The 22749-nt window shown below is 46.5% G+C and overlaps 1 protein-coding gene across 11 annotated transcripts in view; it reads right to left on the reverse strand.

Annotated features, from left to right (window-relative positions):
- The window catches only part of LOC115109620 (liprin-beta-2-like), a 112757-nt gene that overhangs the window by 31798 nt on the left and 58210 nt on the right, over positions 1–22749 (reverse strand). For all 11 annotated transcript variants that reach the window (XM_029634758.2, XM_029634769.2, XM_029634767.2 and 8 more), the window contains 3 exons: positions 20770–20856; positions 18299–18412; positions 3240–3380 (listed from right to left, as the gene is read on the reverse strand). In XM_029634758.2, coding sequence (XP_029490618.2) covers positions 3240–3380; positions 18299–18412; positions 20770–20856 — 342 coding nt within the window. The remainder of the gene's footprint in view (positions 1–3239; positions 3381–18298; positions 18413–20769; positions 20857–22749) is intronic.

Raw genomic sequence — 22749 nt, forward strand, 5'->3', positions numbered from 1 at the left:
CCCCCTCTATATATAGCTGTACGCTCTGAGCTTGGTGGTCGAGGGGAGGTCTCGGCGGTGAAAGTGTTTGCACTTGTGGAATGTTCCAAGTGAATTTCTGCCATTCCCCATTAGTGCATGGGGCCCAGCAGCTGTCACTTCCAGGGACAAGTGTTTGTGGATGAAACAAATGCAGACTGGTTTCATGTTACCACGGCAACACGACCTGCATTGAGTCCAGCTCTGCCCGGATATCATTGATTTATGGGACGGGGGCAGAGAGGCGTGACCCGACAAGCTGTGTACATTACATGTTCCCCCTCAGTCAGTATAACTTACTCTGTCCCCAAGACATCTCTGCATAATGTAACAGTCAGATTGCTCTCGATTATTGCAATACTTCATTAGAAATACAACCGAGATTTGACTTCCCACAGATGTCACTATTGTATTCGATCTGCTATGCATATGTCTTTAGCGTTATGCTCAGTTGATGATTGCTCATCAGAATTTCTTGAATACAGCCAGCGTTTCTGCTCCGTGCCATTTCTCATCTGCCCGCTTGTCTGTCAGAAGATCTCGTTTAGGCCCCGTCGTGTTTTCGCGTCTCAGCCAATTTCCGTCCCTGTTTATCAGTCTCTATATTGCCTTCTGGGCAGCGAGGGCGTTTGGGTGCACTAGACCTCAGCGTTCGTCCACAACACTAAATCATGTTTATTTAACACATGGTCAGATTCTCTATGATACAGACAGACTGGGGTTGTGACAGGGCTGAGGCTCTGATGATACCCACACAGACAGACTGGGGTTGTGACAGGGCTGAGGCTCTGATGATTCCCACACAGGCTCTGATGATTCCCACACAGACAGACTGGGGTTGTGACAGGGCTGAGGCTCTGATGATACCCACACAGACAGACTGGGGTTGTGACAGGGCTGAGGCTCTGCTGATTCCCACACAGACAGACTGGGGTTGTGACAGGGCTGAGGCTCTGATGATACCCACACAGACAGACTGGGGTTGTGACAGGGCTGAGGTTCTGATGATACCCACACAGACAGACTAGGGTTGTGACAGGGCTGAGGCTCTGCTGATTCCCACACAGACAGACTGGGGTTGTGACAGGGCTGAGGCTCTGATGATACCCACACAGATAGACTGGGGTTGTGACAGGGCTGAGGCTCTTATGATACCCACACAGACAGACTGAGGGTTGTGACAGGGCTGAGGCTCTGATGATACCCACACAGACAGACTGGGGTTGTGACAGGGCTGAGGCTCTGATGATACCCACACAGACAGACTGGGGTTGTGACAGGGCTGAGGCTCTGATGATACCCACACAGACAGACTGGGGTTGTGACAGGGCTGAGGCTCTGATGATACCCACACAGACAGACTGGGGTTGTGACAGGGCTGAGGCTCTGCTGATTCCCACACAGGCAGACTGGGGTTGTGACAGGGCTGAGGCTCTGATGATACCCACACAGACAGCCTGGGGTTGTGACAGGGCTGAGGCTCTGATGATACCCACACAGACAGACTGAGGGTTGTGACAGGGCTGAGGCTCTGATGATTCCCACACAGACAGACTGAGGGTTGTGACAGGGCTGAGGCTCTGATGATTCCCACACAGACAGACTGGGGTTGTGACAGGGCTGAGGCTCTGATGATTCCCACACAGACAGACTGGGGTTGTGACAGGGCTGAGGCTCTGCTGATTCCCACACAGACAGACTGGGGTTGTGACAGGGCTGAGGCTCTGCTGATTCCCACACAGACAGACTGGGGATGTGACAGGGCTGAGGCTCTGCTGATTCCCACACAGACAGACTGGGGTTGTGACAGGGCTGAGGCTCTGCTGATTCCCACACAGACAGACTGGGGTTGTGACAGGGCTGAGGCTCTGATGATTCCCACACAGACAGACTGGGGTTGTGACAGGGCTGAGGCTCTGATGATTCCCACACAGATAGACTGGGGTTGTGACAGGGCTGAGGCTCTTATGATACCCACACAGACAGACTGAGGGTTGTGACAGGGCTGAGGCTCTGCTGATTCCCACACAGACAGACTGGGGTTGTGACAGGGCTGAGGCTCTGCTGATTCCCACACAGACAGACTGGGGTTGTGACAGGGCTGAGGCTCTACTACCCCAATGCTCTGTTGCTGATGACTGGGAGAAATGCAGGAGCAGATTTCAGGAGCAGGACAATACACCCTCTTTTTGACTAATGACTGACATATAGGCATGTACGTGATAGGCCTATCTGGATTATATGAGTATGATGGTCATAATGGTTCTTGATAGTGTCATAAAGTGCATTTTCTTAGTCCAAGTAAAGTGACACAGGATGGTCATAATGCTTCATTACAGTGTTATAAAGTGTATTTTCGGGAAGTTGTTGAAAATATGATGATTAAAAAACATGACTGTAAAGAATTCCTTACATCAACAAAGGACACAAAGCGCCGTACAGAAATGGTTTGTCGAGATCGGTGTGGAAGAACTTTACAGGCCTGCACAGAGCCCTGACCTCAACCCCATCGAACACCTTTGGGATGAATTGGAATGCCGACTGCGAGCCAGGCCTAATCGTCCAACATCAATGCTCGACGTCACTAATGCTCTTGTGGCTGAATGGAAGCAAGTCCCTGCAGCAATGTTACAACGTCGTGGAAAGCCTTCCCAGAAGAGTCAAGTTTGTTATAGCAGCAAAGGGGGGACCAACTCCATAGTAATGCCCATGATTTTGAAATGAGATTTTCGACGAGCAGGTCTCCACATACTTTTGGTCATGTGGTGTATGTCACTACAGGTGTAAATATAGGGTCATGACAGTGTTATTACCATATTATGACAGGTTATGACAAGTTATGTCAGCTGTTATGATGCTGGGTGTCAAGTAAAGTGTTACCGTTTGTTGCTACACTTTGGGGCTAGAGTGGTAAAGGCACAGAGAGACCTCACTGAGACCAAACTCCTTAGTAATGGAATGATGTTTTTCACTTGGCATTCCATCCTGCTCTAACTAGCAAATACACAAAGTTGGCTTACTTCATAGGGCTTTGTGGGAATCTTACCAACAGCTGAGGGAAAATGGTGCCACCATACAAAGCCCTGAGTGGAGAAAACAGTGCCATTCATTTTCAGAACAGGCTGAGTTTAAGTCAAGTTTTATGGTAAACCAGCCCAGAGTCTGTGATTCTTACACACCCATCCTCTCCACTCCTCCCAGCCTGTACTACAGTACCATACCTCAGCTTTGTTCTGCTGGTCCTCGCTGCTGTCGTTGTGGTTCTGTTCCTCATCCATGTCGACCAGCTTCAGTTTCAGGTAGGAAACCTCATCCATCAGATCCAGTTTCTGGGTCTCCAATGAGGTCCGGCTCAGCAGCTCCTGTACCGCACACACAGCCGCAGAGACACACACATTAACACACCCCTACACACACACAACTCTATCCACTGAGCAGTGCGACCAGAGTGAAGTATAAAGTCAGTGTGCCGCTCCACTGGGCATAAAGCTCCCCCAAACCAACAGTTCAGCCTGGGAGCCCGGGCCCTGCTCTGCTATATATACACAATGCAATGTGGCTCTATTTTTACTTCCTCTGTCTGACTCAGACATGTGAGAGAGGAATACAGAGAGAGAGAGAGAGAGAGAGAGGGGGAGAGAGAGAGAGATAAGGGGAGAGAGAGGGAGAGAGAGAGGGGGAGAGAGAGGGAGAGAGAGATAGGGGAGAGAGGGGGCAATGGAGAAAAAGAAAGAGAGAGAGAAAGAAAGAGAACACTAAGTTAGAGACAGAACACTAAGTTGAGAGACAGACTCTAAAATGTTCACAAGACCTGGGACAGGAGCAGTGTTGTGTGTGTGTGTGTGTGTGTGTGTGTGTGTGTGTGTGTGTGTGTATATATATAGAGCGGGTGGGTGTGTGAGCTTTGACTCTAGGTTTCACACACAGTAAACACACTTCCCTTACGCCCTATGGATTTCACAACACCCCTCATCACTGGAGGCTGATTTCGGTTCCTGTTCCAGAGAATACTACTCTCTCCTTAAAATAACTTGCCTTCATACTTTTGAATTAGGTGTCCCTTACCAAGACAGCAATACATAGGCCTTGGCCTAAATGCATGATCTGCAATAAGCTATCCTAAATACCCCGACCAATACCCTTTTGTAGATAAATTGTTCAGAGATAGCGCACCTTTACTACAAGCCACTTGGTAACATCACATGAAAAATAACAACTCCCTACCACCAAGCAGACACATACACTCTTAGAAAAAAGGGTTCCAAAAAGGTTCTTCAAATCAAAGTATATTTGTCACGTGCGCCGAATACAACAGGTGTAGACCTTACAGTGAAATGCTTACATACAGGCTCTAACCAATAGTGCAAAAAAGGTATTAGGTGAACAATAAGTAAGTAAAGAAACAAAAACAACAGTAAAAAGACAGTGAAAAATAACAGTAGCAGCACAATTGGTTGGGCACCCGTAAAACTGCTGCCATTTCTTCCGGCGCCATTTTCATTTATCAGCTGTCCCTTTTCATTCATTTATCAGCTGTCCTTTTTCATTCATTTATCAGCTGTCCTTTTTCATTCATTTATCAGCTGTCCTTTTTCATTCATTTATCAGCTGTCCCTTTTCATTCATTTATCAGCTGTCCCCATAAAATAACCTTTTCTCATTCCAGGTTCCCTGTTGGGTTCCAGGTGGAATCATTTTGGGTTCTATGTAGAACCCTGTGTAGAAAGGGTTCTACTTGGAACCCAAAAGGGTTCTAGCTAAAGGGTTATTCAAAGGGTTCTCCTATGGGGACAGCCGAAGAACCCTATACTGTCTATGTAGATGGACTGTATGTAAACCCCTGTAATCGCCACAGCTCAAGGGAAATACATTGAAAATAAAATCTGATAAATAAGTTGTGGCACCCTGTGACATTTGCAACCCAACACCGGCATTACTTCGAGGGGGATCAGCTGAGCATTTAGAAGCAATTTGAAGGTCTTTTCTGTAAAAGCCCAACAGCTGACACTGTAGCTAGCTGGCTAAGCCTGATGAAATCCTTCCTTTGAACTAACTAAGAAGTGAAACACATGCAGGATTATCAGCCCTTCCTAACTAGCTCTGCAGGCTGTGGCGTTCTGATATCCAACTATCCGTTTATCTAGGCTTGATTGGACTGTGTTGAACTGCTATGGGCTCTCATTCTGAGTGTTGTGGCTGACTAGCCTGACTAGGTCAACATGCCACTCAGGCTTTCAGAGTCAGACACAGTGATCAGACCAATGATGATATTCCGAGACAGTGATCAGAGTCCGGGGCCAAGCCCCCCTTTGTCCCTCTGAAACAGGACCTCTTCTTTTCTCTGGGCCAGGGACCAGAGCCAGAGGTGTGTCAGTCTGTCAGACCTCTCAGCAGACTCAAGGTGCCACTAGCCTGGTCGCAGATCTGTTGGTGCAGTATAACCAACTCCTAAGACATACAGTATGTTTGGCAGACAACACCCATAGTTGGCTAAACAGCCAAAAGAGATCTGGAACCACTAGACCGGCTAAGATGCCATTGACTCTCTGCAACTGTACCCTCACCCGCTTGGTCAAGTAGGACACAGGGAGAAGGAAGGGGGGATGTGTGGTAGGTCAAGCTATCAAACCTGCAATCCTGGACTGGACTGGCCCTCTAATAGCAAATATTCCTTCTTAGCCTTTTACTACAGTGGGCTAAAACAGGGTAGTCTTAAACAAATCTACTTTGAAACAAAAGTATACACCTCACACACTTAGTTATGGGCTTAAAAAAAGAAGACACCTGTACCATCTCAGATATAGAGTTGAAATGTGTTAAAAAAATTTGTTTGCATCCCAACATTACACGTTATATACATCACAGAAGACTGAAACATCTAAAAACCGTTTGACCGGACTTTCGGCGTAAAAAACGAACAATAATAATGTTGATTAATTCCATCCATGAGGCCACTTCGTTATTTGACTGCAGGAAAGGGGTAGACTAGGCTGGTTAATACTTTGTCTATCGACATGTCTGTAGATAATTACAATGTCTTTAGACCGTCACTGGGACTGTCGGTTTCCTTGTCGCAGATTGATGAAAAAAGTTCAACTTTGACCCTGTCACTGCATCCATTGTCATGGTTAACTGACTGAGACAGCGATGAGAGTGCACATTCTAAAATTCTACTCACTGTAATTAGCTCGCCATTAACTTGTTAATAATGAATCTTGTTATGAATTTATTTTCCTGTAATAATGAATAAAACATTTCTAAAGTTAAGACATTGTCAGCAGCTAGCCACAAGGTAGCTAACCAGCCTTGTGTGTGTGTTTGTTGTCATGGTTGCTTTGAATAATTCCTTTCTCAGAATGAGGATGTCACTATGACATTCTGGTTGTTGGAATCACAGAATTAAATAGAACACATTGCATTATAAAATGGGTTGTTTGGACCCTGGATGCTAATTGGTTGATATGCGGGAGTTGTTTATGCGGGATTGTGGGACAACAACTCCCACAAAATACAATGGCATGGTTATGTCATAATTCCACTCTCACGCAGCCCAGGCAGGAAACTCAACTTCATCTCCCTTGGAAAAAAAGCCTATACACTTAATTTTCCCAAATTTTACTTGGCGTCATTACGTCATGTCCCTACGTTAAATAGGCACGTCAGCTTTGACATCGGTTTTGCACATCGGCGTTAAACTAGATATCGGGCCGATACCGATGTTGGCATTTTTAGCTAATATCGGCCGATTCCGATATGTTCGATATTGTGCATCCCTAGTTAAAATAATGTTTTACGGAAAAAAAATGCATTCATATTTTTATAAATATGTTGGCAACTGTTTTAGAAAAGCAATAATGCTCTCAAACACAATCCCGGAATTATCGTGTGACAACTCCCTCCAAGAGCTGTATCCTGGCCCTTGTCGGGAGTTGTCATACGATAACTCCCGGGTTCACTAGCATTTTTGCTTTAATACAGTGCTGTCGGAAAGTATTCAAACCCCTTGACTTTCTCCACATTTTGTTGGGTTACGGCTTTATTCTAAAATTGATTAAATCATTCTAAAATTGATTAAATCAATCGATACACAATAACCAATAATGACAAAGCAAAATCCTCTTTTTTTATTTTTATTTTCTAATTTATAAAAAAATGTAAAAGCTGAAATACCACATTTACATACAGTACCAGTCAAAAGTTTGGACACACCTTCTCATTTTCTTTATTTGTACTATTTTTTTTTACTATGTAGAATAATAGTGAAGACATCAAAACTATGAAATAACACATGTGGAATCCTGTAGTAACCAAACAAGTGTTAAACCAAACAAAATATATCTTGAGATTAGTTGAGATTCTTCAAAGTAGCCACCCTTTGCCTTGATAACAGCTTTGCACACTCGCTCTGAGTGAGTATAGGTCTGATGAGTCGATTGACAAAATAATCTGTCCAACACACTCACCCATTAGCTTTTACTGGAACTGGCAGCAGATACTGAGAAGCATTCTCTTGACACTCAGAAAAGAGCTATCTCCATTTCAGGCTCAGAACAGCAGTGACAAAGATCAACCTTGCCATTGACCTTGTCTAATCACACCACACACATTGTTTAAACAGATCTCATTAAAAACTTAAATGGAGCCAAACAATGTGAAGATAGACAGTGTCTGGTTATCGATAAAGGTCAAACACAAGGGACCTGCAAAGAGATACCAGCCACACCACAGAGCACTGTAGACAGTAGACACCAGTGGCTGTGGTCTCTAAACAGAAATAAGCATTTATTGTATATTCTGCATGACAACTTGAGGGGGAAAAAGGTTTTCCCCTAGACCTGTGCTTATGTACAAAAAAATAAAAGAAATCTGCTCGGAATTTGAGGTCAATTAAACTGAAAAACAACAAATGCACTTTTTACCATTGCCATTTATGGGGAGCAAACCGGCTGGATGAGACAAAATCACAGAGTAGACAAAGGAGCAGTTGAAAAGCCCAAACAGAGGGCTTTTTGATTCCTAAATTGGGTAGCTGTGTGTGCCAATGTTTGGCATGCACACACAGCCTAATAAGAGGCATCAGCAGACACTGTGCTCAATGGCTCCTCTCCACTCACAACCCCTCACCCCTGTCTCTGATGGTAAGAGCACAAACTGGACAACTCTCACCCTGTCCCCCTCCCTACCGCCACAACAAACATGGCTTACTTACTTACATCCTACTGGCACATAAGGCAGCGACAAGACCTATCCACTTTTGACGATCCAAAGGCTGTTTGGCACGGTGTCCTGGTACACACAGCTAGAGTTGAAGTCGAAAGTTTACATACACCTTAGCCAAATACATTTAAACTCAGTTTTTCACAATTCCTGACATTTAATCCAAGTAAAAATTCCCTGTTTTAGGTCAGTTACGATTACCACTTTATTTTAAGAATGTCAAATGTCAGAATAATATTAGAGAGAGTGATTTATTTCAGCTTTTATTTATTTCATCACATTCCCAGTGGGTCAGACGTTTACATACACTCAATTAGTATTTGGTAAAATTGCCTTTCAATTGTTTAACTTGGGTCAAACGTTTCGGGTAGCCTTCCACAAGCTTCCCACAATAAGTTGGGGGAATTTTGGCCCATTTCACCTGACAGAGCTGGTGTAACTGAGTCAGGTTTGTAGGCCTCCTTGCTAGCACATGCTTCTTCAGTTCTGCCCACACATTTTCTATAGGATTGAGGTCAGGGCTTTGTGATGGCCACTCCAATACCTTGACTTTGTTGTCCTTAAGCCATAATGCCACAACTTTGGAAGTATGCTTGGGGTCATTGTCCATTTGGAAGACCCATTTGCGACCAAGCTTTAACTTCCTGATGATGTCTTGAGATTTTGCTTCAATATAGTCACATAATTTTCCATCCTCATGATGCCATCCATTTTGTGAAGTGCACAAGTCCCTCCTGCAGCAAAGCACGCCCACAACATGATGCTACCACCCCCCGTGCTTCACGGTTGGGATGGTGTTCTTCGGCTTGCATGCCTCCCCCTTTTCCTTCAAACATAAAGATGGTCATTATGGCCAAACAGTTCTATTTTTGATTCATCAGACCAGAGGACATTTCTCAAAAAAGTACAATCTTTGTCCCCATGTGCAGTTGCAAACCGTAGTCTGGCTTTTTTATGGCGGTTTTGGAGCAGTGGTTTCTTTCTTGCTGAGCAGCCTTTCAGGTTAAGTCAATATAGCTCTCGTTTTACTGTGAAAATAGATACTTTTGTACCTGTTTCCTCCAGCATCTTCACAAGGTCCTTTGCTGTTGTTCTGGGATTGATTTGCACTTTTCACACCAAAGTACGTTCATCACTAGGAGACAGAACACGTCTCCTTCCTGAGCGATATGATGGCTGCATGGTCCCATGGTGTTTATACTTGTGTACTATTGCTTGTACAGATGAACGTGTTACATTCAGGCGTTTGGAAATTGCTCCCAAGGATGAGCCAGACTTGTGGAGGTCTACAATTCTTTTTCTGTGGACTTGGCTGATTTATTTTTATTTTACCATGAATTCAAGCAAAGAGGCACTGCATTTGAAGGTAGGCCTTGAAATACATCCACAGGTACATCTCCAATTGACTCAAATGATGTCACTTAGCCTATCAGAAGCTTCTAAAGCCACGACATCATTTTCTGGAATTTTCCACGAGTTTTAATGACTCCATCCTAAGTGTATGTAAACTTCCGACTTCAACTGTAAATATATTTTAATATGGGTGCACCTAAACTATACAGTTAGGGCGGACATTTTCAGAGTCACATTTTTTCCCAACATTTTTATATGCTGTTTTAAATTCAGAAAGACTATGCTGTCTGTTTTTAGTAGAGCCCACTCCCATAAAAATCTCTGCTCTTATAACACAATGGAGTCAGTAAGCCATAGGAAGTCACCTTGTAAGACCGAAAGGAAGTGAACTTTGTTTCCCTCCATCTTCTGAGTGACAAACTTTGTGCAATCGAGGGGAGTTACACCAAGGATGACATGACTGAGGGGCATTTTAAATCCATGGGTGGCACGAGTAGTAATGCTTTAAAACAAGATTGGTCCTACTACTGTTTAAATGTACAAAAAATGTATCTGAAATGTACCCGTCTTATATAATCGCACAAAGATATGCGCCATACAAGTGTATCGGAAATGCCGTAGCTGCCATAGGCCTGCCTACACATGCTTTGCACATACCAACACGAACATGGCAGCTCGGCAAGATGAGCACCACTAGGCTATCAAAGATTCATAGATTAAACTTTGATCATTACAACCATAATCTACAATGCTGTCGAATGTGTGACACTATGCCATGAGCGTAACTAAGCCACCACTTCTCCAGGTGCGCAATATTTTCTGTGTGGGAGAGTTTGTTACACACACAAGCTATAGCAAGAGAGCAGGGAGGGGGCGGAAAAGTAGGCTAAAGTGTGTCGTTTTCATAGGTCTGACATCACTTTTACAGTAGCCAGTCACACAGCGACTGTGTGTAATGCAAATGAATCACAACAGAGTGAACGTTTTCCTACTTGTTTTAGTAGGCTACACACGGTATTGGTCCTACTACTGCGACATGCAAAATGTACACAAATCTAGGCCTATCTGAAATGCAGCCATATACAGCCATATGCAGTCATTTTGCTCACAAGAAAGCAAGCGAGGTTGAAGAGAAGCCCCATGGAGCCCAAGATGCGCTCATTAAAACAGAATACACCATAACCATCGATTTAGGACCATGGACAGAAGGTTACCGCCAGTCAGCGCGATGAAAGGAAACGTTAGATGCGCTGCCAAATTCAGCACCACCATAGTGGACAGCCAGGACAACAGGAGGACTGCACCAGGGCTCACCTCAGAGCACGACCAATTTTCCCACATTGGTCATTGTCCCTATACCCATCAAATAAAAGCAAAGCTGTATATCTGTCAATAGAAATTACATCCGCAAAAGCAAACAATGACATTAGGAATCACAGATCACAGGAATCACATCTAAAATATCCATTGATGTAAAAGCAAAAGCCTAAACTATACTATACAAACATTTGCCAAACAACCAGTAGGCTTACATGAGGGAAAACCAATGAATAAATCATTCTGGCACGGCGGCGAGGGCCATCAAGGTTGTAACTTACCATTTAGACGAGTTGCAGCAGCCTCCCGATGCAGTGTTGAACCTCAAGAGAAGTTTCTGATTCCATTCTCCTTCCTGGCAAAATGTACTTGTCAGGTCCACTCTCAAATGCCAGCTGGACAAGCTGGGCTTTTCGTTGACGTAACATGCTCTGTGTTCACTGAATACGTTCTTCAGGGTGGAGAAGGAATTTCGCACATTGCTGTAGATGCCCCCAAAATGTTAATCACGTTTCAGTGCCAACAGCACAGTCGTCATTGATGACGAAGGCCCGCTGTATCTTTGAAGAACCCTGAGTGGGGTCGAGTCAAAATAAACTCTGATTCCACTGGTTCAGTTTCGGTTAGATTCAACAGGTCAGGTCTAGTGGCTGGGGTAACGGAGGTGCAGGTGCTTGTTGTGTGTTACCCTCGTGCTGCTGGCGCTAAGCCCTGGTTCGTCTCAATCTTGTTGGTCAGCAGGTGGTGTGGGGGATGGGCGGGTATTACATTTGCTGCTAGGCTCCTCAACCTTGGTGGTCGGTCCTGCAGGCTGTTCGTTGAGCTTGGCATGGCTTTCGACATGGTGTTCCTCAATTATTTTGCTCTTGACAGTGCCCAGACAGTTTCGGATATCCGTGCTGATCAAAGCTTAGCCAACTAGCTACAATTATTCAGTGCACTGCTACCAAAACTTAACAAAGCTACTGTAATGGGTGCGTGCTGGTGGCAGGAAAGTCAGGCGCAGGAGAACGACCTTGATATAAACGGAGTCGTTTAATAAGTACTCACAAAACTCAGAAAACCAAAATATACAAAATAACAAAAGTGGGTACAAAACCCGTCGCACACCAGAACATATCTTGCACATAACATACAATCAAACAATCACCGACAAGGACATGAGGGGAAACAGAGGGTTAAATACTCAACATGTAATCAATGGGATTGGAACCAGGTGTGAAGGAAGACCAGACAAGACCAATGGAAAATGAAAAATGGATCAGCGATGGCTAGAAGGTCGGTGACGTCGCCCGCCGAACACCGCCCGAACAAGGAGAGGGACCGTGACAGAACCCCCCCCCCCCCCCCCCGGATGGAGACGGTGGAACTCCCGCAGCATTGAAGGATCCAACACGTCCTCCACCAGAGTCCAGCACCTCTCCTCCGGACCATACCTCTCCCAGTCCATGAGGTACTGAAGGCCCCTCCCCTGACGTCTCGAATCCAGTATGGAACGAACAGAGTACACCGGGGCCCCCTCGATGTCCAGAGGGGGCGGAGGAACATCCCGCACCTAAGACTCCTGGAGTGGGCCAGCCACCACCGGCCTGAGGAGAGATACATGGAACGAGGGGTTAATTCGGTAATCGGGGAGAAGCGGAAACCTGTAACAAACCTTGTTCACTCTCCTCAGGACTTTAAATGGCCTGACAAACCACGGACCCAGCTTCCGACAGGGCAGGCTCGGGGCAGGTTTCGGGTCGAGAGCCAGACCCGGTCCCCCGGTGCGAACACCGGGGCCTCACTGCGGTGACAGTGGTCTGCACCAACTTTCTGGCGCAGCAGAGCTTGCTGAAGGTGGACATGGGTGGCCCATGTTACCTCTTCGCACCGGAACCAGTCGTCCACCACAGGAGCCTCGGTCTGACTCTGATATCAAGGAGCCAGAACCGGCTGATACCCTAATACACACTGGAAGGGAGAGAGATTAGTGGAGGAGTGGAGGAGTGGCAGAGCGAGTTCTGGGCTATCTGCCCAGGGCACGAACGCTGCCCACTCCCCCGGCCGGTCCTGGCAATAAGACCTCAGAAACCTACCCCCATCCTGGTTAACTTTCTCTACCTGCCCGTTACTCTCGGGGTGCAAACCTGAGGTAAGGCTGACTGAGACCCCCAGACGTTCCATGAACACCTTCCAGACCCTCGACGTGAACTGGGGACACTATATCCTCAGGCACCCCATAGTGCCGGAAGACGTGTTTAAACAGGGCCTCCGCAGTCTGTAGGGCCGTAGGGAGACCGGGCAAAGGGAAGAGATGACAGGACTTAGAAAAACGATCCACAACGACCAGGATCGTGGTGTTACCCTGTGAAGGAGGAAGATCGGTCAGGAAATCTACCGACAGGTGCGACCACGGCCGTTGTGGAATGGGTAAGGGTTGTAAACTTACCTCTGGGCAGGTGCCTAGGAGCCTTACACTGGGCGCACACCGAGCAAGAGGAAACATCAACCCTCACATCCTTAGCCAAAGTGGGCCACCAGTACTTCCCACTAAAACAGCGTACTTTCCAACCAATTCCAGGATGACCAGAGGAGGGTGACATGTAGGCCCAATAGGTCAGCCGGTCGAGGACAGCAGACGGAACGTACAGACGCCCAGCTGGACACTGGCGGGAAGCAGGCTCTGCACACAACGCCTGCTCAATGTCCGCGTCCAGCTCCCACACTACCGGTGCCACCAGGCAAGAGGCTGGGAGTACGGGAGTAGGATCCATGGGCCGCTCCTCTGTGTCATACAGCCGGGACAATGTGTCTGCCTTAACGTTCTGGGAGCCTGGTCTGTTGGAAAGGGTAAACACAAAACGGGTGAAAAACATGGCCCACCTTGTCTGGCAAGGGTTCAGTCTCTTCGCGGCCCGAATGTCCTCCAGATTGCAGTGGTCAGTCCAGATGAGAAAAGGGTGTCTAGCCACCTCAAGCCAATATCTCCACGCCTTCAAGACCTTGATGACAGCCAACAGCTCCCGGTCCCCCACATCATACTTTCGCTCCCCCGGGCTGAGCTTCTTTGAGAAGAAGGCACAGGGGCGGAGCTTCGGTGGCGTAACCGAGCACTGAGAGAGCATAGCTCCTATCCCAGCCTCGGACGCGTCCACCTCCACTATGCTCGCCGAAGAGGGATCCCGATGGGCCAACATGGGAGCCGAGGTAAACAGAGCCCTCAGGTGACTAAAAGCCCTGTCCACCTCAGCTGATTACTGCAAGTGCACCGGACCCCCTTCAGTAGTGAGGTAATGGGAGCCACTACCTGACCAAAATCCTGGATAAACCTCTGGTAGTAGTTGGCAAACCCTGAGAACCGCTGCACCTCCTTTACCGTGGTGGGAGTCGGCCAATTACGCACGGCTGCAATGCGGTCACTCTCGTTCTCCACCACTGTAGTGGAAATGCGATACCCTAGGAAGGAGACGGACTGTTGGAAGAACTGGCATTTCTCAGCCTTGACGTACAGGTCATGCTCCAACAGGCGACCAAGCACTCTGCGCACGAGGGACACATGCTCAGGGCATGTAGCGGAGTATATCAAAATGTCATCAATATACACCACTACACCCTGCCCGTGCAGGTCCCTGAAAATCTTGTATACAAAGGCTTGGAAGACTGATGGCGCATTCATCAACCCGTACGGCATGACAAGGTACTCCTAGTGCCCAGAGGTGGTACTGAAAGCCGTCTTCCACTCGTCTCCCTCTCAGATACGCACCAGGTTGTAAGCGCTCCTAAGATCTAATTTGGTGAAGAAGCGCGCCCCGTGCATTGACTCTAACGCTGTGGCTATGAGCGGTAGCGGGTAACTATACCTCACAGTGATCTGATTCAGACCCCGATAGTCAATACACAGGCGCAGACCTCCCTCCTTCTTCTTCACAAAAAAATAAACTCGAGGAGGCGGGTGAAGTGGAGGACCTGCGCAGGGATTCGGAGACATATGTTTCCATAACCTCCGTCTCCGCCTGTGAGAGGGGATACACGTGACTCCTGGGAAGTGCAGCGTCTACCAGGAGATCTATCGCCATCGATGAGGTGGTAATTGAGTCACCTTCTTTTTGGAGAAGGCGAGAGCCAAATCGGCATATTCAGGGGGAATGCGCACGGTGGAGACCTGGTCTGGACTCTCCACCGTAGTAGCACCAACGGAAACCCCTAAACACCTACCTGAGCACTCTCGTGACCACCCCGTGAGAGCCCTCTGTGGGCAAGAAACAGTAGGGTTATGACAAGCTAACCAGGGCAGCAGAGTCAATAAGGCAGAGACTAATTCTCTCCGTATGACCCTCCTGCGTCACTATGCCCAAAGGCGCGGTGACCTCCCTAATCAACCCTGACCCTAATGGTCGACTATCTAAGGTGTGAACGGGGAAGGGCACATCCATGGAAATTATGGGGATCCCTAAACTACAGGCTAAAGCTCTAGAAATAACATTCCCAGCCGCGCCTGAATCGACGAGCGCCTTATGCTGGGAATGCGGGGAAAACTCAGGGAACGTGACAGACACAAACATATGTGCAATAGATGGCTCTGGGTGAGAATGGTGCCATCTCAACTGGGGTGACGCCAGAGCGCCCTGCCTGCTGCCTCGATTCCCAGAGGAACCAACCCAGGACCGACCGGCAGTGTGACCTCTGCGGCCACAGATGGAGCACGAGCGGGAACCCCCTCCGGTCTCCCTGCGCACCGCCCCTCCCAGCTCCATGGGTATCAGAGAGGGGAAGCGGGAGGATGGAACCACCAGAACCCGATCTGAACGTCCGCGAGTAGCCAGCAGGTTGTCCAGCCGGATGGACAGGTCCACCTGCTGGTCAAACGTGAGGGTGGTGTCTCTGCAGGCCGGCTCCCGACGGACGTCCTCACGCAGACTGCAGTGCTAATGGTCGATCAAGGCCCTGTTGTTCAATCCCGCGCTGGCAGCCAGGGTCCTGAACTCCAGGGAAAACTCCTGGGCGCTCCTCGTCTCCTGCCTCAGATGGTAGAGGCGCTCACCCGCCTCTCTATCCTCGGGCGGGTGGTCGAAGTCTTCCCAGAAATGGCGGGTGAACTCCTCAAACTGGTCCAACGCCGCATCTCCCTCCATACGGCATTGGCCCACTCCAGGGCTCTCCGGGTGAGGCACGAGACGAGGGAGGACACCCTCTCATGGCCCGATGGAGCCGGGTGGACGGTGGCCAGATACAGGTCTAATTGCAATAAGAACCCCTGGCAGTTCGCAGCCCTCCCGTCGTACTCCTGGGGCAAGGAGAGACGGATCCCACGGGGTTCAGATGGGAAAGGGGCACTCAGGAGAGACCCCGGTTGTGCTGGTGGAGGTGCTGGAAGATCTCCCTGTCTCTCCCAGCGGTCCATTGTCTGGACAACGTGATCCATGGCGGCACCAAGATGGTGAAGCATAACTACATGCTCCTGGACGTGCTCCTCCAAACTCAGAAAACCAAAATATACAAAATAATAAAAGTGGGTACAAAACCCGTCGCACACCAGAACATAACTTGCACATAACATACAATCAAACAATCACCGACAAAGACTTGAGGGGAAACAGAGGGTTAAATACTCAACATGTAATCGATGGGATTGGAACCAGGTGTGAGGGAAGACAAGACAAAACCAATGGAAAATGAAAAATGGATCAGAGATGGCTAGAAGTTCGGTGACGTCGACCGCCGAACACTGCCCGAACAAGGAGAGGGACCAACTTCGGTGGAAGTCGTGACAACTACTAGCTAGCCTATTATTAGCTGTAGCTGTCTGCAAAAGGGAGAGAAAAAAATCCCTGTCTAGGAATTTCCTTAACTTCTTGACGCACACATCCCTGTAGCGGGATCATTTGTCAGCAACCGCTGAATAGCATAGCGCAACAGTCAAATAATATTACTAGAAAATATTCATATTCATGAAATCTCAAGTGCAATATTGCGAAACACAGCTTAGCCTTTTGTTAATCACCCTGTCGAAAGTAATCCAAGCCTTTGTGTAAGTTTATCGATAGCCTAGCATAGCATTATGTACACTTAGCATCAGGAAGCTTGGTCACGAAAATCAGAAAAGCAATCAAATGAACCGTTTACCTTTGATGATCTTCGGATGTTTTCACTCACGAGACTCCCAGTTACACAAAAAATGTTCCTTTTGTTCCATAAAGATTATTTTTATACCCAAAATACCAACGTTTGTTTGTCGCGTTATGTTCAGAAATCCACAGGAAAGAGCGGTCACGACAACGCAGACGGAAATTCGAAATAGTCTTCATAATGTCCACAGAAACATGTCAAACGTTTTTTATAATCATTCCTCAGGTAGTTTTTAAAATATATATTTGATTATATATCAACCGAGTGTGTAGCTTTTTCCATAACAGTGGGAGGAACAAAGGCCGCTTTACTCAATTGCGCACAAACTCACTCTGAGAGCCCCCACCTCTCCACTTACGCAATGTGATCCTTCACGCTCATTTTTCAAAATAAAAGCCTGAAACTATGTCTAAAGACTGTTAACAGAAAAAGGAATCTGGTTGATCTCCCATGCATAGGAACACAGAGGTTTCAAAATAAGAGGCACATCCTGATTGGATTTTCCTCAGCCTTTCGCCTGCAATATCATTTCTGTTATACTCACTGACACTATTTTTACAGTTTTGGAAACTTTAGAGTGTTTTCTATCCTAATCTGTCAATTATATGCATATTCTAGCACCTGGTCATGAGAAATAAGCTGTTTACTTTGGGAACGTTATTTTTCAAAACATAAAAATTGTGCCCCCTAGCTTCAAGAGGGTTTAACAATTTAACGAAGGTGGTACCTTATGATTTTGTATGGCTAGGTGCCCAATCAGAATGCATTTTTGGATTTTAGGTAGAAAATATTACACCCCCCCTCACCCCTCCTCAGTTAAAGAGTTAACACGGCAAATAGCCTCTGTCCCAGTCAGCTCTACTGGCAGTGCAATATTGGCAAAACCTGGCAGGGTAATTCATATACCATTTGGTGGGGGCACAAATTATATCTGGGGAGTCCATTCCTGGCTTTGCCACCCCTTAGGCCCTGGTCACTCAGAAGCAACAGTATTTTATGTTTGTAGGATGGTTATGAATGAAAACCACATTTCCTGTTACTAATTTACCACACACTTACTTCACGCTAAAGGAACAGAAAAAGAACAGGCTGTTCGTTCTATTTGTTACTGAGCAACCTTGTAATCTTTAACCTTGCTCTAATCACACATTCACAAAATATAGTCAATTGATCTAGGACTAAAACAAGACTATGTGTATGTAGGAAACCAGTTGAGGTAAACAACAGCAGTTAGCTCTCTAAGCCGAGCAGTGATAGAGTAGTGATAATGTAGTATGTCTCTTACCTGCTTTAGCATTTCCTCAGTGGAGTTGAGCTTGTGGTAGTGCTCCTCCAGAGAGCTCTCCAGGTCTCGGATCTTCTCTCCCTGGGCCTCCACTTGGTCTGTGAGCACGCTCACCTATAGCACACAAAGCCAACCCACACACAGGACACCTTACTCAGTCACTCACGTTGACAAATACCTCCTCTCTCCTGGTCAGGACTGGAGCGATCCGTATGCTAATGCTGCTAATTCCTCTGACAACCCACAGGTAGTTTCACTTCATTCCTCAGCCGGATTGGAACTCTATGTCAACAGCCATTGTGAAATATCATAGAAGGTAACCTACGCTTGCCATGGTTCACTGAACTACAAACACGGAGCTGAGTAAACTGAGCCCACAACTCTGGCCAGCTCACAATGAAGCAGGTGAAAGGGAAAGCGAGCACCTCTCTTTTACCTGCTCCACCCAATAATGTTTTCAGTCAACAGGCACAAGCCCGTTGGCCAATCAGCAGCGTTTGTCAGAGTGGCTTGAGGAATGTGCTGGCATGTGCGAAAGAAAGGGCTACTGTGGCACAAGGCTGAGATAAAGCTAGTTTTAAGCAGCACACGTTGAGCTAGATAAGACATGACAGAGGCCGAGGAGGAAGAGGGAAAATATAAATATGTAATGTGTAGACTAGATTACAGATGTATAAACTACCAATTACACAAATGTAAAAAATCATGGAGAGTCCTGACAAATCACTTGAGCCTGATGTTTATAGTACAACCAAATACGAGAGGCATTATCCAGACATGAAATGTACTAGGGGCGTTCTGTTTGACTGAGCTTCTCTGCTACACACAACCAGCCCCCAGCCACCCTAGCCTGCCCTGGACATTCTAACATCTCTGTGATATACTGCCCTTCCTCTCTCAATTGAACAGCAGAGCCGTGAGGTCACTTGGGCCTGTGGACAGAGGTGTCACATGTCTCTGTCCCCCTAATGCCTTTACACTCACCTGACGTGACCCTGGTGACCCCTGAGGAGGGGCTCTCTCAATTAAATTAAATCAAATTGAAAGGGCTTTATTGGCATGGAAAACACATGTATACATTGTCATAGCAAGTGAAATAGATAATAAACAAAAGTGAAATAAACAATAACAAATGTACTGTAAAAATTACTCTCACAAATGTTTCAAAGGAATAGAGACATTTCAAAAATCATAGTATGGCTATGTACAGTGTTATAACAACGTGCAAATAGTTAAAGTACAAAAGGGAAAATAAATAAACATAAATATGGGTTGCATTTAAATCGTTTTTTTGTTCTTCACTGTGTCTCTAATATGGACATACATTTGGCAGGAGGTTAGGAAGTGCAGCCCAGCTTCCACCTCCTTTAGTGGGCAGTGTGAGAACCAGGTCTGCCTATGCAAGGAGAACCAGGTCTGCCTATGCAAGGAGAACCAGGTCTGCCTATGCAAGGAGAACCAGGTCTGCCTATGCAAGGAGAACCAGGTCTGCCTATGCAAGGAGAACCAGGTCTGCCTATGCAAGGAGAACCAGGTCTGCCTATGCAATAGCAAGGCTATGCTCACTGGGTCTGTACACAGTCAAAGCTTTCCTTCATTTTGGGTCAGTCACAGTGGTCAGGTATTCTGTCACTGTGTACTCTCTGTTTAGGGCCAAATAGCATCCAGCTTGCTCTGTTTTTTTTGTTGTTAATTCTTTTCAATGTGTCAAATAATTCTATTTTTGTTTTCTCATGATTTGGTTGGGTCTAATTATGTTCCTGTTTCTGTCCTGGGGCTCTGTGGGGTTTGGTTGTGTTTGTGAACAGAGCCCCAGGAACAGCTTGCTTAGGGGACTCTTCTCTAGGTTCATCTATCTGTAGATTGTAGAATTTAACGTCTCTTTTCTGGATTTCGATCATTAGCGGGTATCGGCCAAATTCTGATATGCATGCATTATTTGGTGTTTTACGTTGTTCAAGGGGGATGTTTTTGCAGAATTCTGCATGCAGAGTCTCAATTTCATGTTTGTCCCATTTTGTGAATTCTTGGTTGGTGAGTGGACCCCAGACCTTACAACCATAAAGGGCAATGGGTTCTATAACAGATTCAAGTACTTTTAGGCAGATCCTAATTGGGATGTCAAATTTTATGTTCCTTTTGATGGGTGTAGAAGGCCCTTCTTGCCTTGTCTCTCAGATCGATCGCAGCTTTGTGAAAGTTACCTGTGGTGCTGATGTTAAAGCCGAGGTAGGTATAGTTTTTTGTGTGCTCTAGGGCAACGGTGTCTAGATGGAATTCATATTTGTGGTCCTGGAAACTGGACCTTAGTTGGAACACCATTATTTTTGTCTCACTGAGATTTACTGCCAGGGCCTTTCTCTGTCTCTCTGTTTCGCTCTGTGCTCCTCCTTCACTCTATCTCTCTCTAAAAGCTCAACTATAATCCTGCAAGGATGATGGTGGGGCGACAGATGACAGGAGCACCTTACCTGGAGCACCAGAGACTCTTTGTCCCCCTCTAAGCGAACCAGCCGCTCCTGATAGCTCTCATTGTTCACCGGGGAGCAGAGGTTAACCTGCAACAACAGACATGGCAAAGAGGAGTCAGAGAGGTGGAGAGGGGGAAGGAGAGGAGGAGAAGGTTGAAGACTGTCACTGAACAGGCTAAACAATTTAGGATCAACCATTCAATGATTCATCCGCACTGACCCAATAAAGAAGAAGAAATAAGACAAGTATTGCGTTTAGCAACATCTTCCCATATGGTCTAGCGGTTAGGATTCCTGGTTTTCACTCCCAGGTTCGACTCCCGGTATGGGTACACACTGTTTCTACTGCACTGTTGTCTAATCTGCATTCAGTGTCAGATACAGTATTGAAGGCTGCAGCCAAAGGCCTGGCCAACAGCATGCTGGAGGACTGCTCCATTTCAAACACAGTTTCTGATATGAGCTAGCTGGTTGAAGAAAAGAAAAGGAACCAGAGGAACCAGTAAACCTGTGTTGACACCCAAATTTAAGCTCGGCTGAAAATCCTTAACACGTTCAACATCACAACAATGTGAAATGTGACCAGGTGGCATTAACATACAAAAAACACACTCTTTGACCCCTAACATCAGAAACAAGTGTTTTCACTGATTTACATAAAAGAAGACACCTAATTTATACTAATTAGATATAGTTTGTTGCGTGAAACCTCAGACCTTAAAGACCAGTGAAATCCCCCTCTACAGAGGAATACAGTTTTTCCTTTCTCACTGGCCTCAGTCAGCTGACGTGGCGCATTAGGACACTTTCTCAACCAACCACTACATCGGTGCAAAGACCCTTGACTTCATACTAGGGCTTAACACTTGTCTTCCTCAGTCCCTGAGAACTTCTCCAGGGATGTCTTAACATCATGCTCTTGACTTAAGCCTGCGAGCTGAGCTTCTCTCTCTTTCTCTCTCTCTCTGAAAACCCACAGCACCATGTGATCATCTTGGGGACCTGTCATAAGGTCTGTCACAGCGGGGAAAAGTAACATGCTGTGACTTGTGTGCAGCGCTGAGCTGGGTTTTGTCTCACTGCACGGCTTCAGATAATCCTGTCTTAAATAGCTGGTCTAGCAGATCACACTGACAGCGCACATATATGGAGCAGTTTCTCTGAGGTCATCCGAAAGGGCAGTCCACTCAGAAGGCAGTTTCACAACTCACTTTCTAGGAGATACAGCATTTCCATACCCACTTACTATCCATTACCACATGACCTCTCTGAGACTCAAATGTAGACAGTTAAGAACAAATTCTTATTTACAATGACGGCCTACCCCGGCCTAACCCAGACGACATTGGGCGCCGCCCTATGGGACTCCCAATCACGGCCGGTTGTGATACAGCCTGGAATCAAACCAGGGTCTGTATTGACGCCTCCAGCACTGAGCTGCACTCGGGAGCAAGTGGGTGTTGCACCCTCTATAACCACTGTGGTTATTATTTGAGCCTGCTGGTCATCTGTGAACATCTTGAAGAACAACCTGGCCTAAATGGCCATACTCTTATAATATCCACCCAGCACAGCCAGAAGAGGACTGGCCACCCCTTGAAGCCTGATTCCTCTCTAGGTTTCTTCCTAGGTTCCTGTCTTTCTATGGAGTTTTTCCTAGCCACTGTTCTTCTACATCTGCATTGCTTGCTCTTTGGGTGTTAAAAGGGGCTTTATAAAATAAATATGATTGATTGATTGAATTTGATTGAGAGGAGAGGTATGTGTATGTGAGTGCGCTTAACTTAATGCTTCTTAATACATAATATTTCTTTACCGCTTAACTTAATACTTACTTTGCCAGGTACTCCATGATTGATGTTGAACATGGTTACATAAAACAATGCACCAAAGCAAAAGCTATACCCAGGTTCCTGCTGTGCTGCTAGATGTCCATGAGATCAAAGGGCTTGGTTACATCACTTCCTGAATCCTGACAAA

Source organism: Oncorhynchus nerka, linkage group LG25, assembly GCF_034236695.1.
Source record: "Oncorhynchus nerka isolate Pitt River linkage group LG25, Oner_Uvic_2.0, whole genome shotgun sequence".
Taxonomy (NCBI): domain Eukaryota; kingdom Metazoa; phylum Chordata; class Actinopteri; order Salmoniformes; family Salmonidae; genus Oncorhynchus; species Oncorhynchus nerka.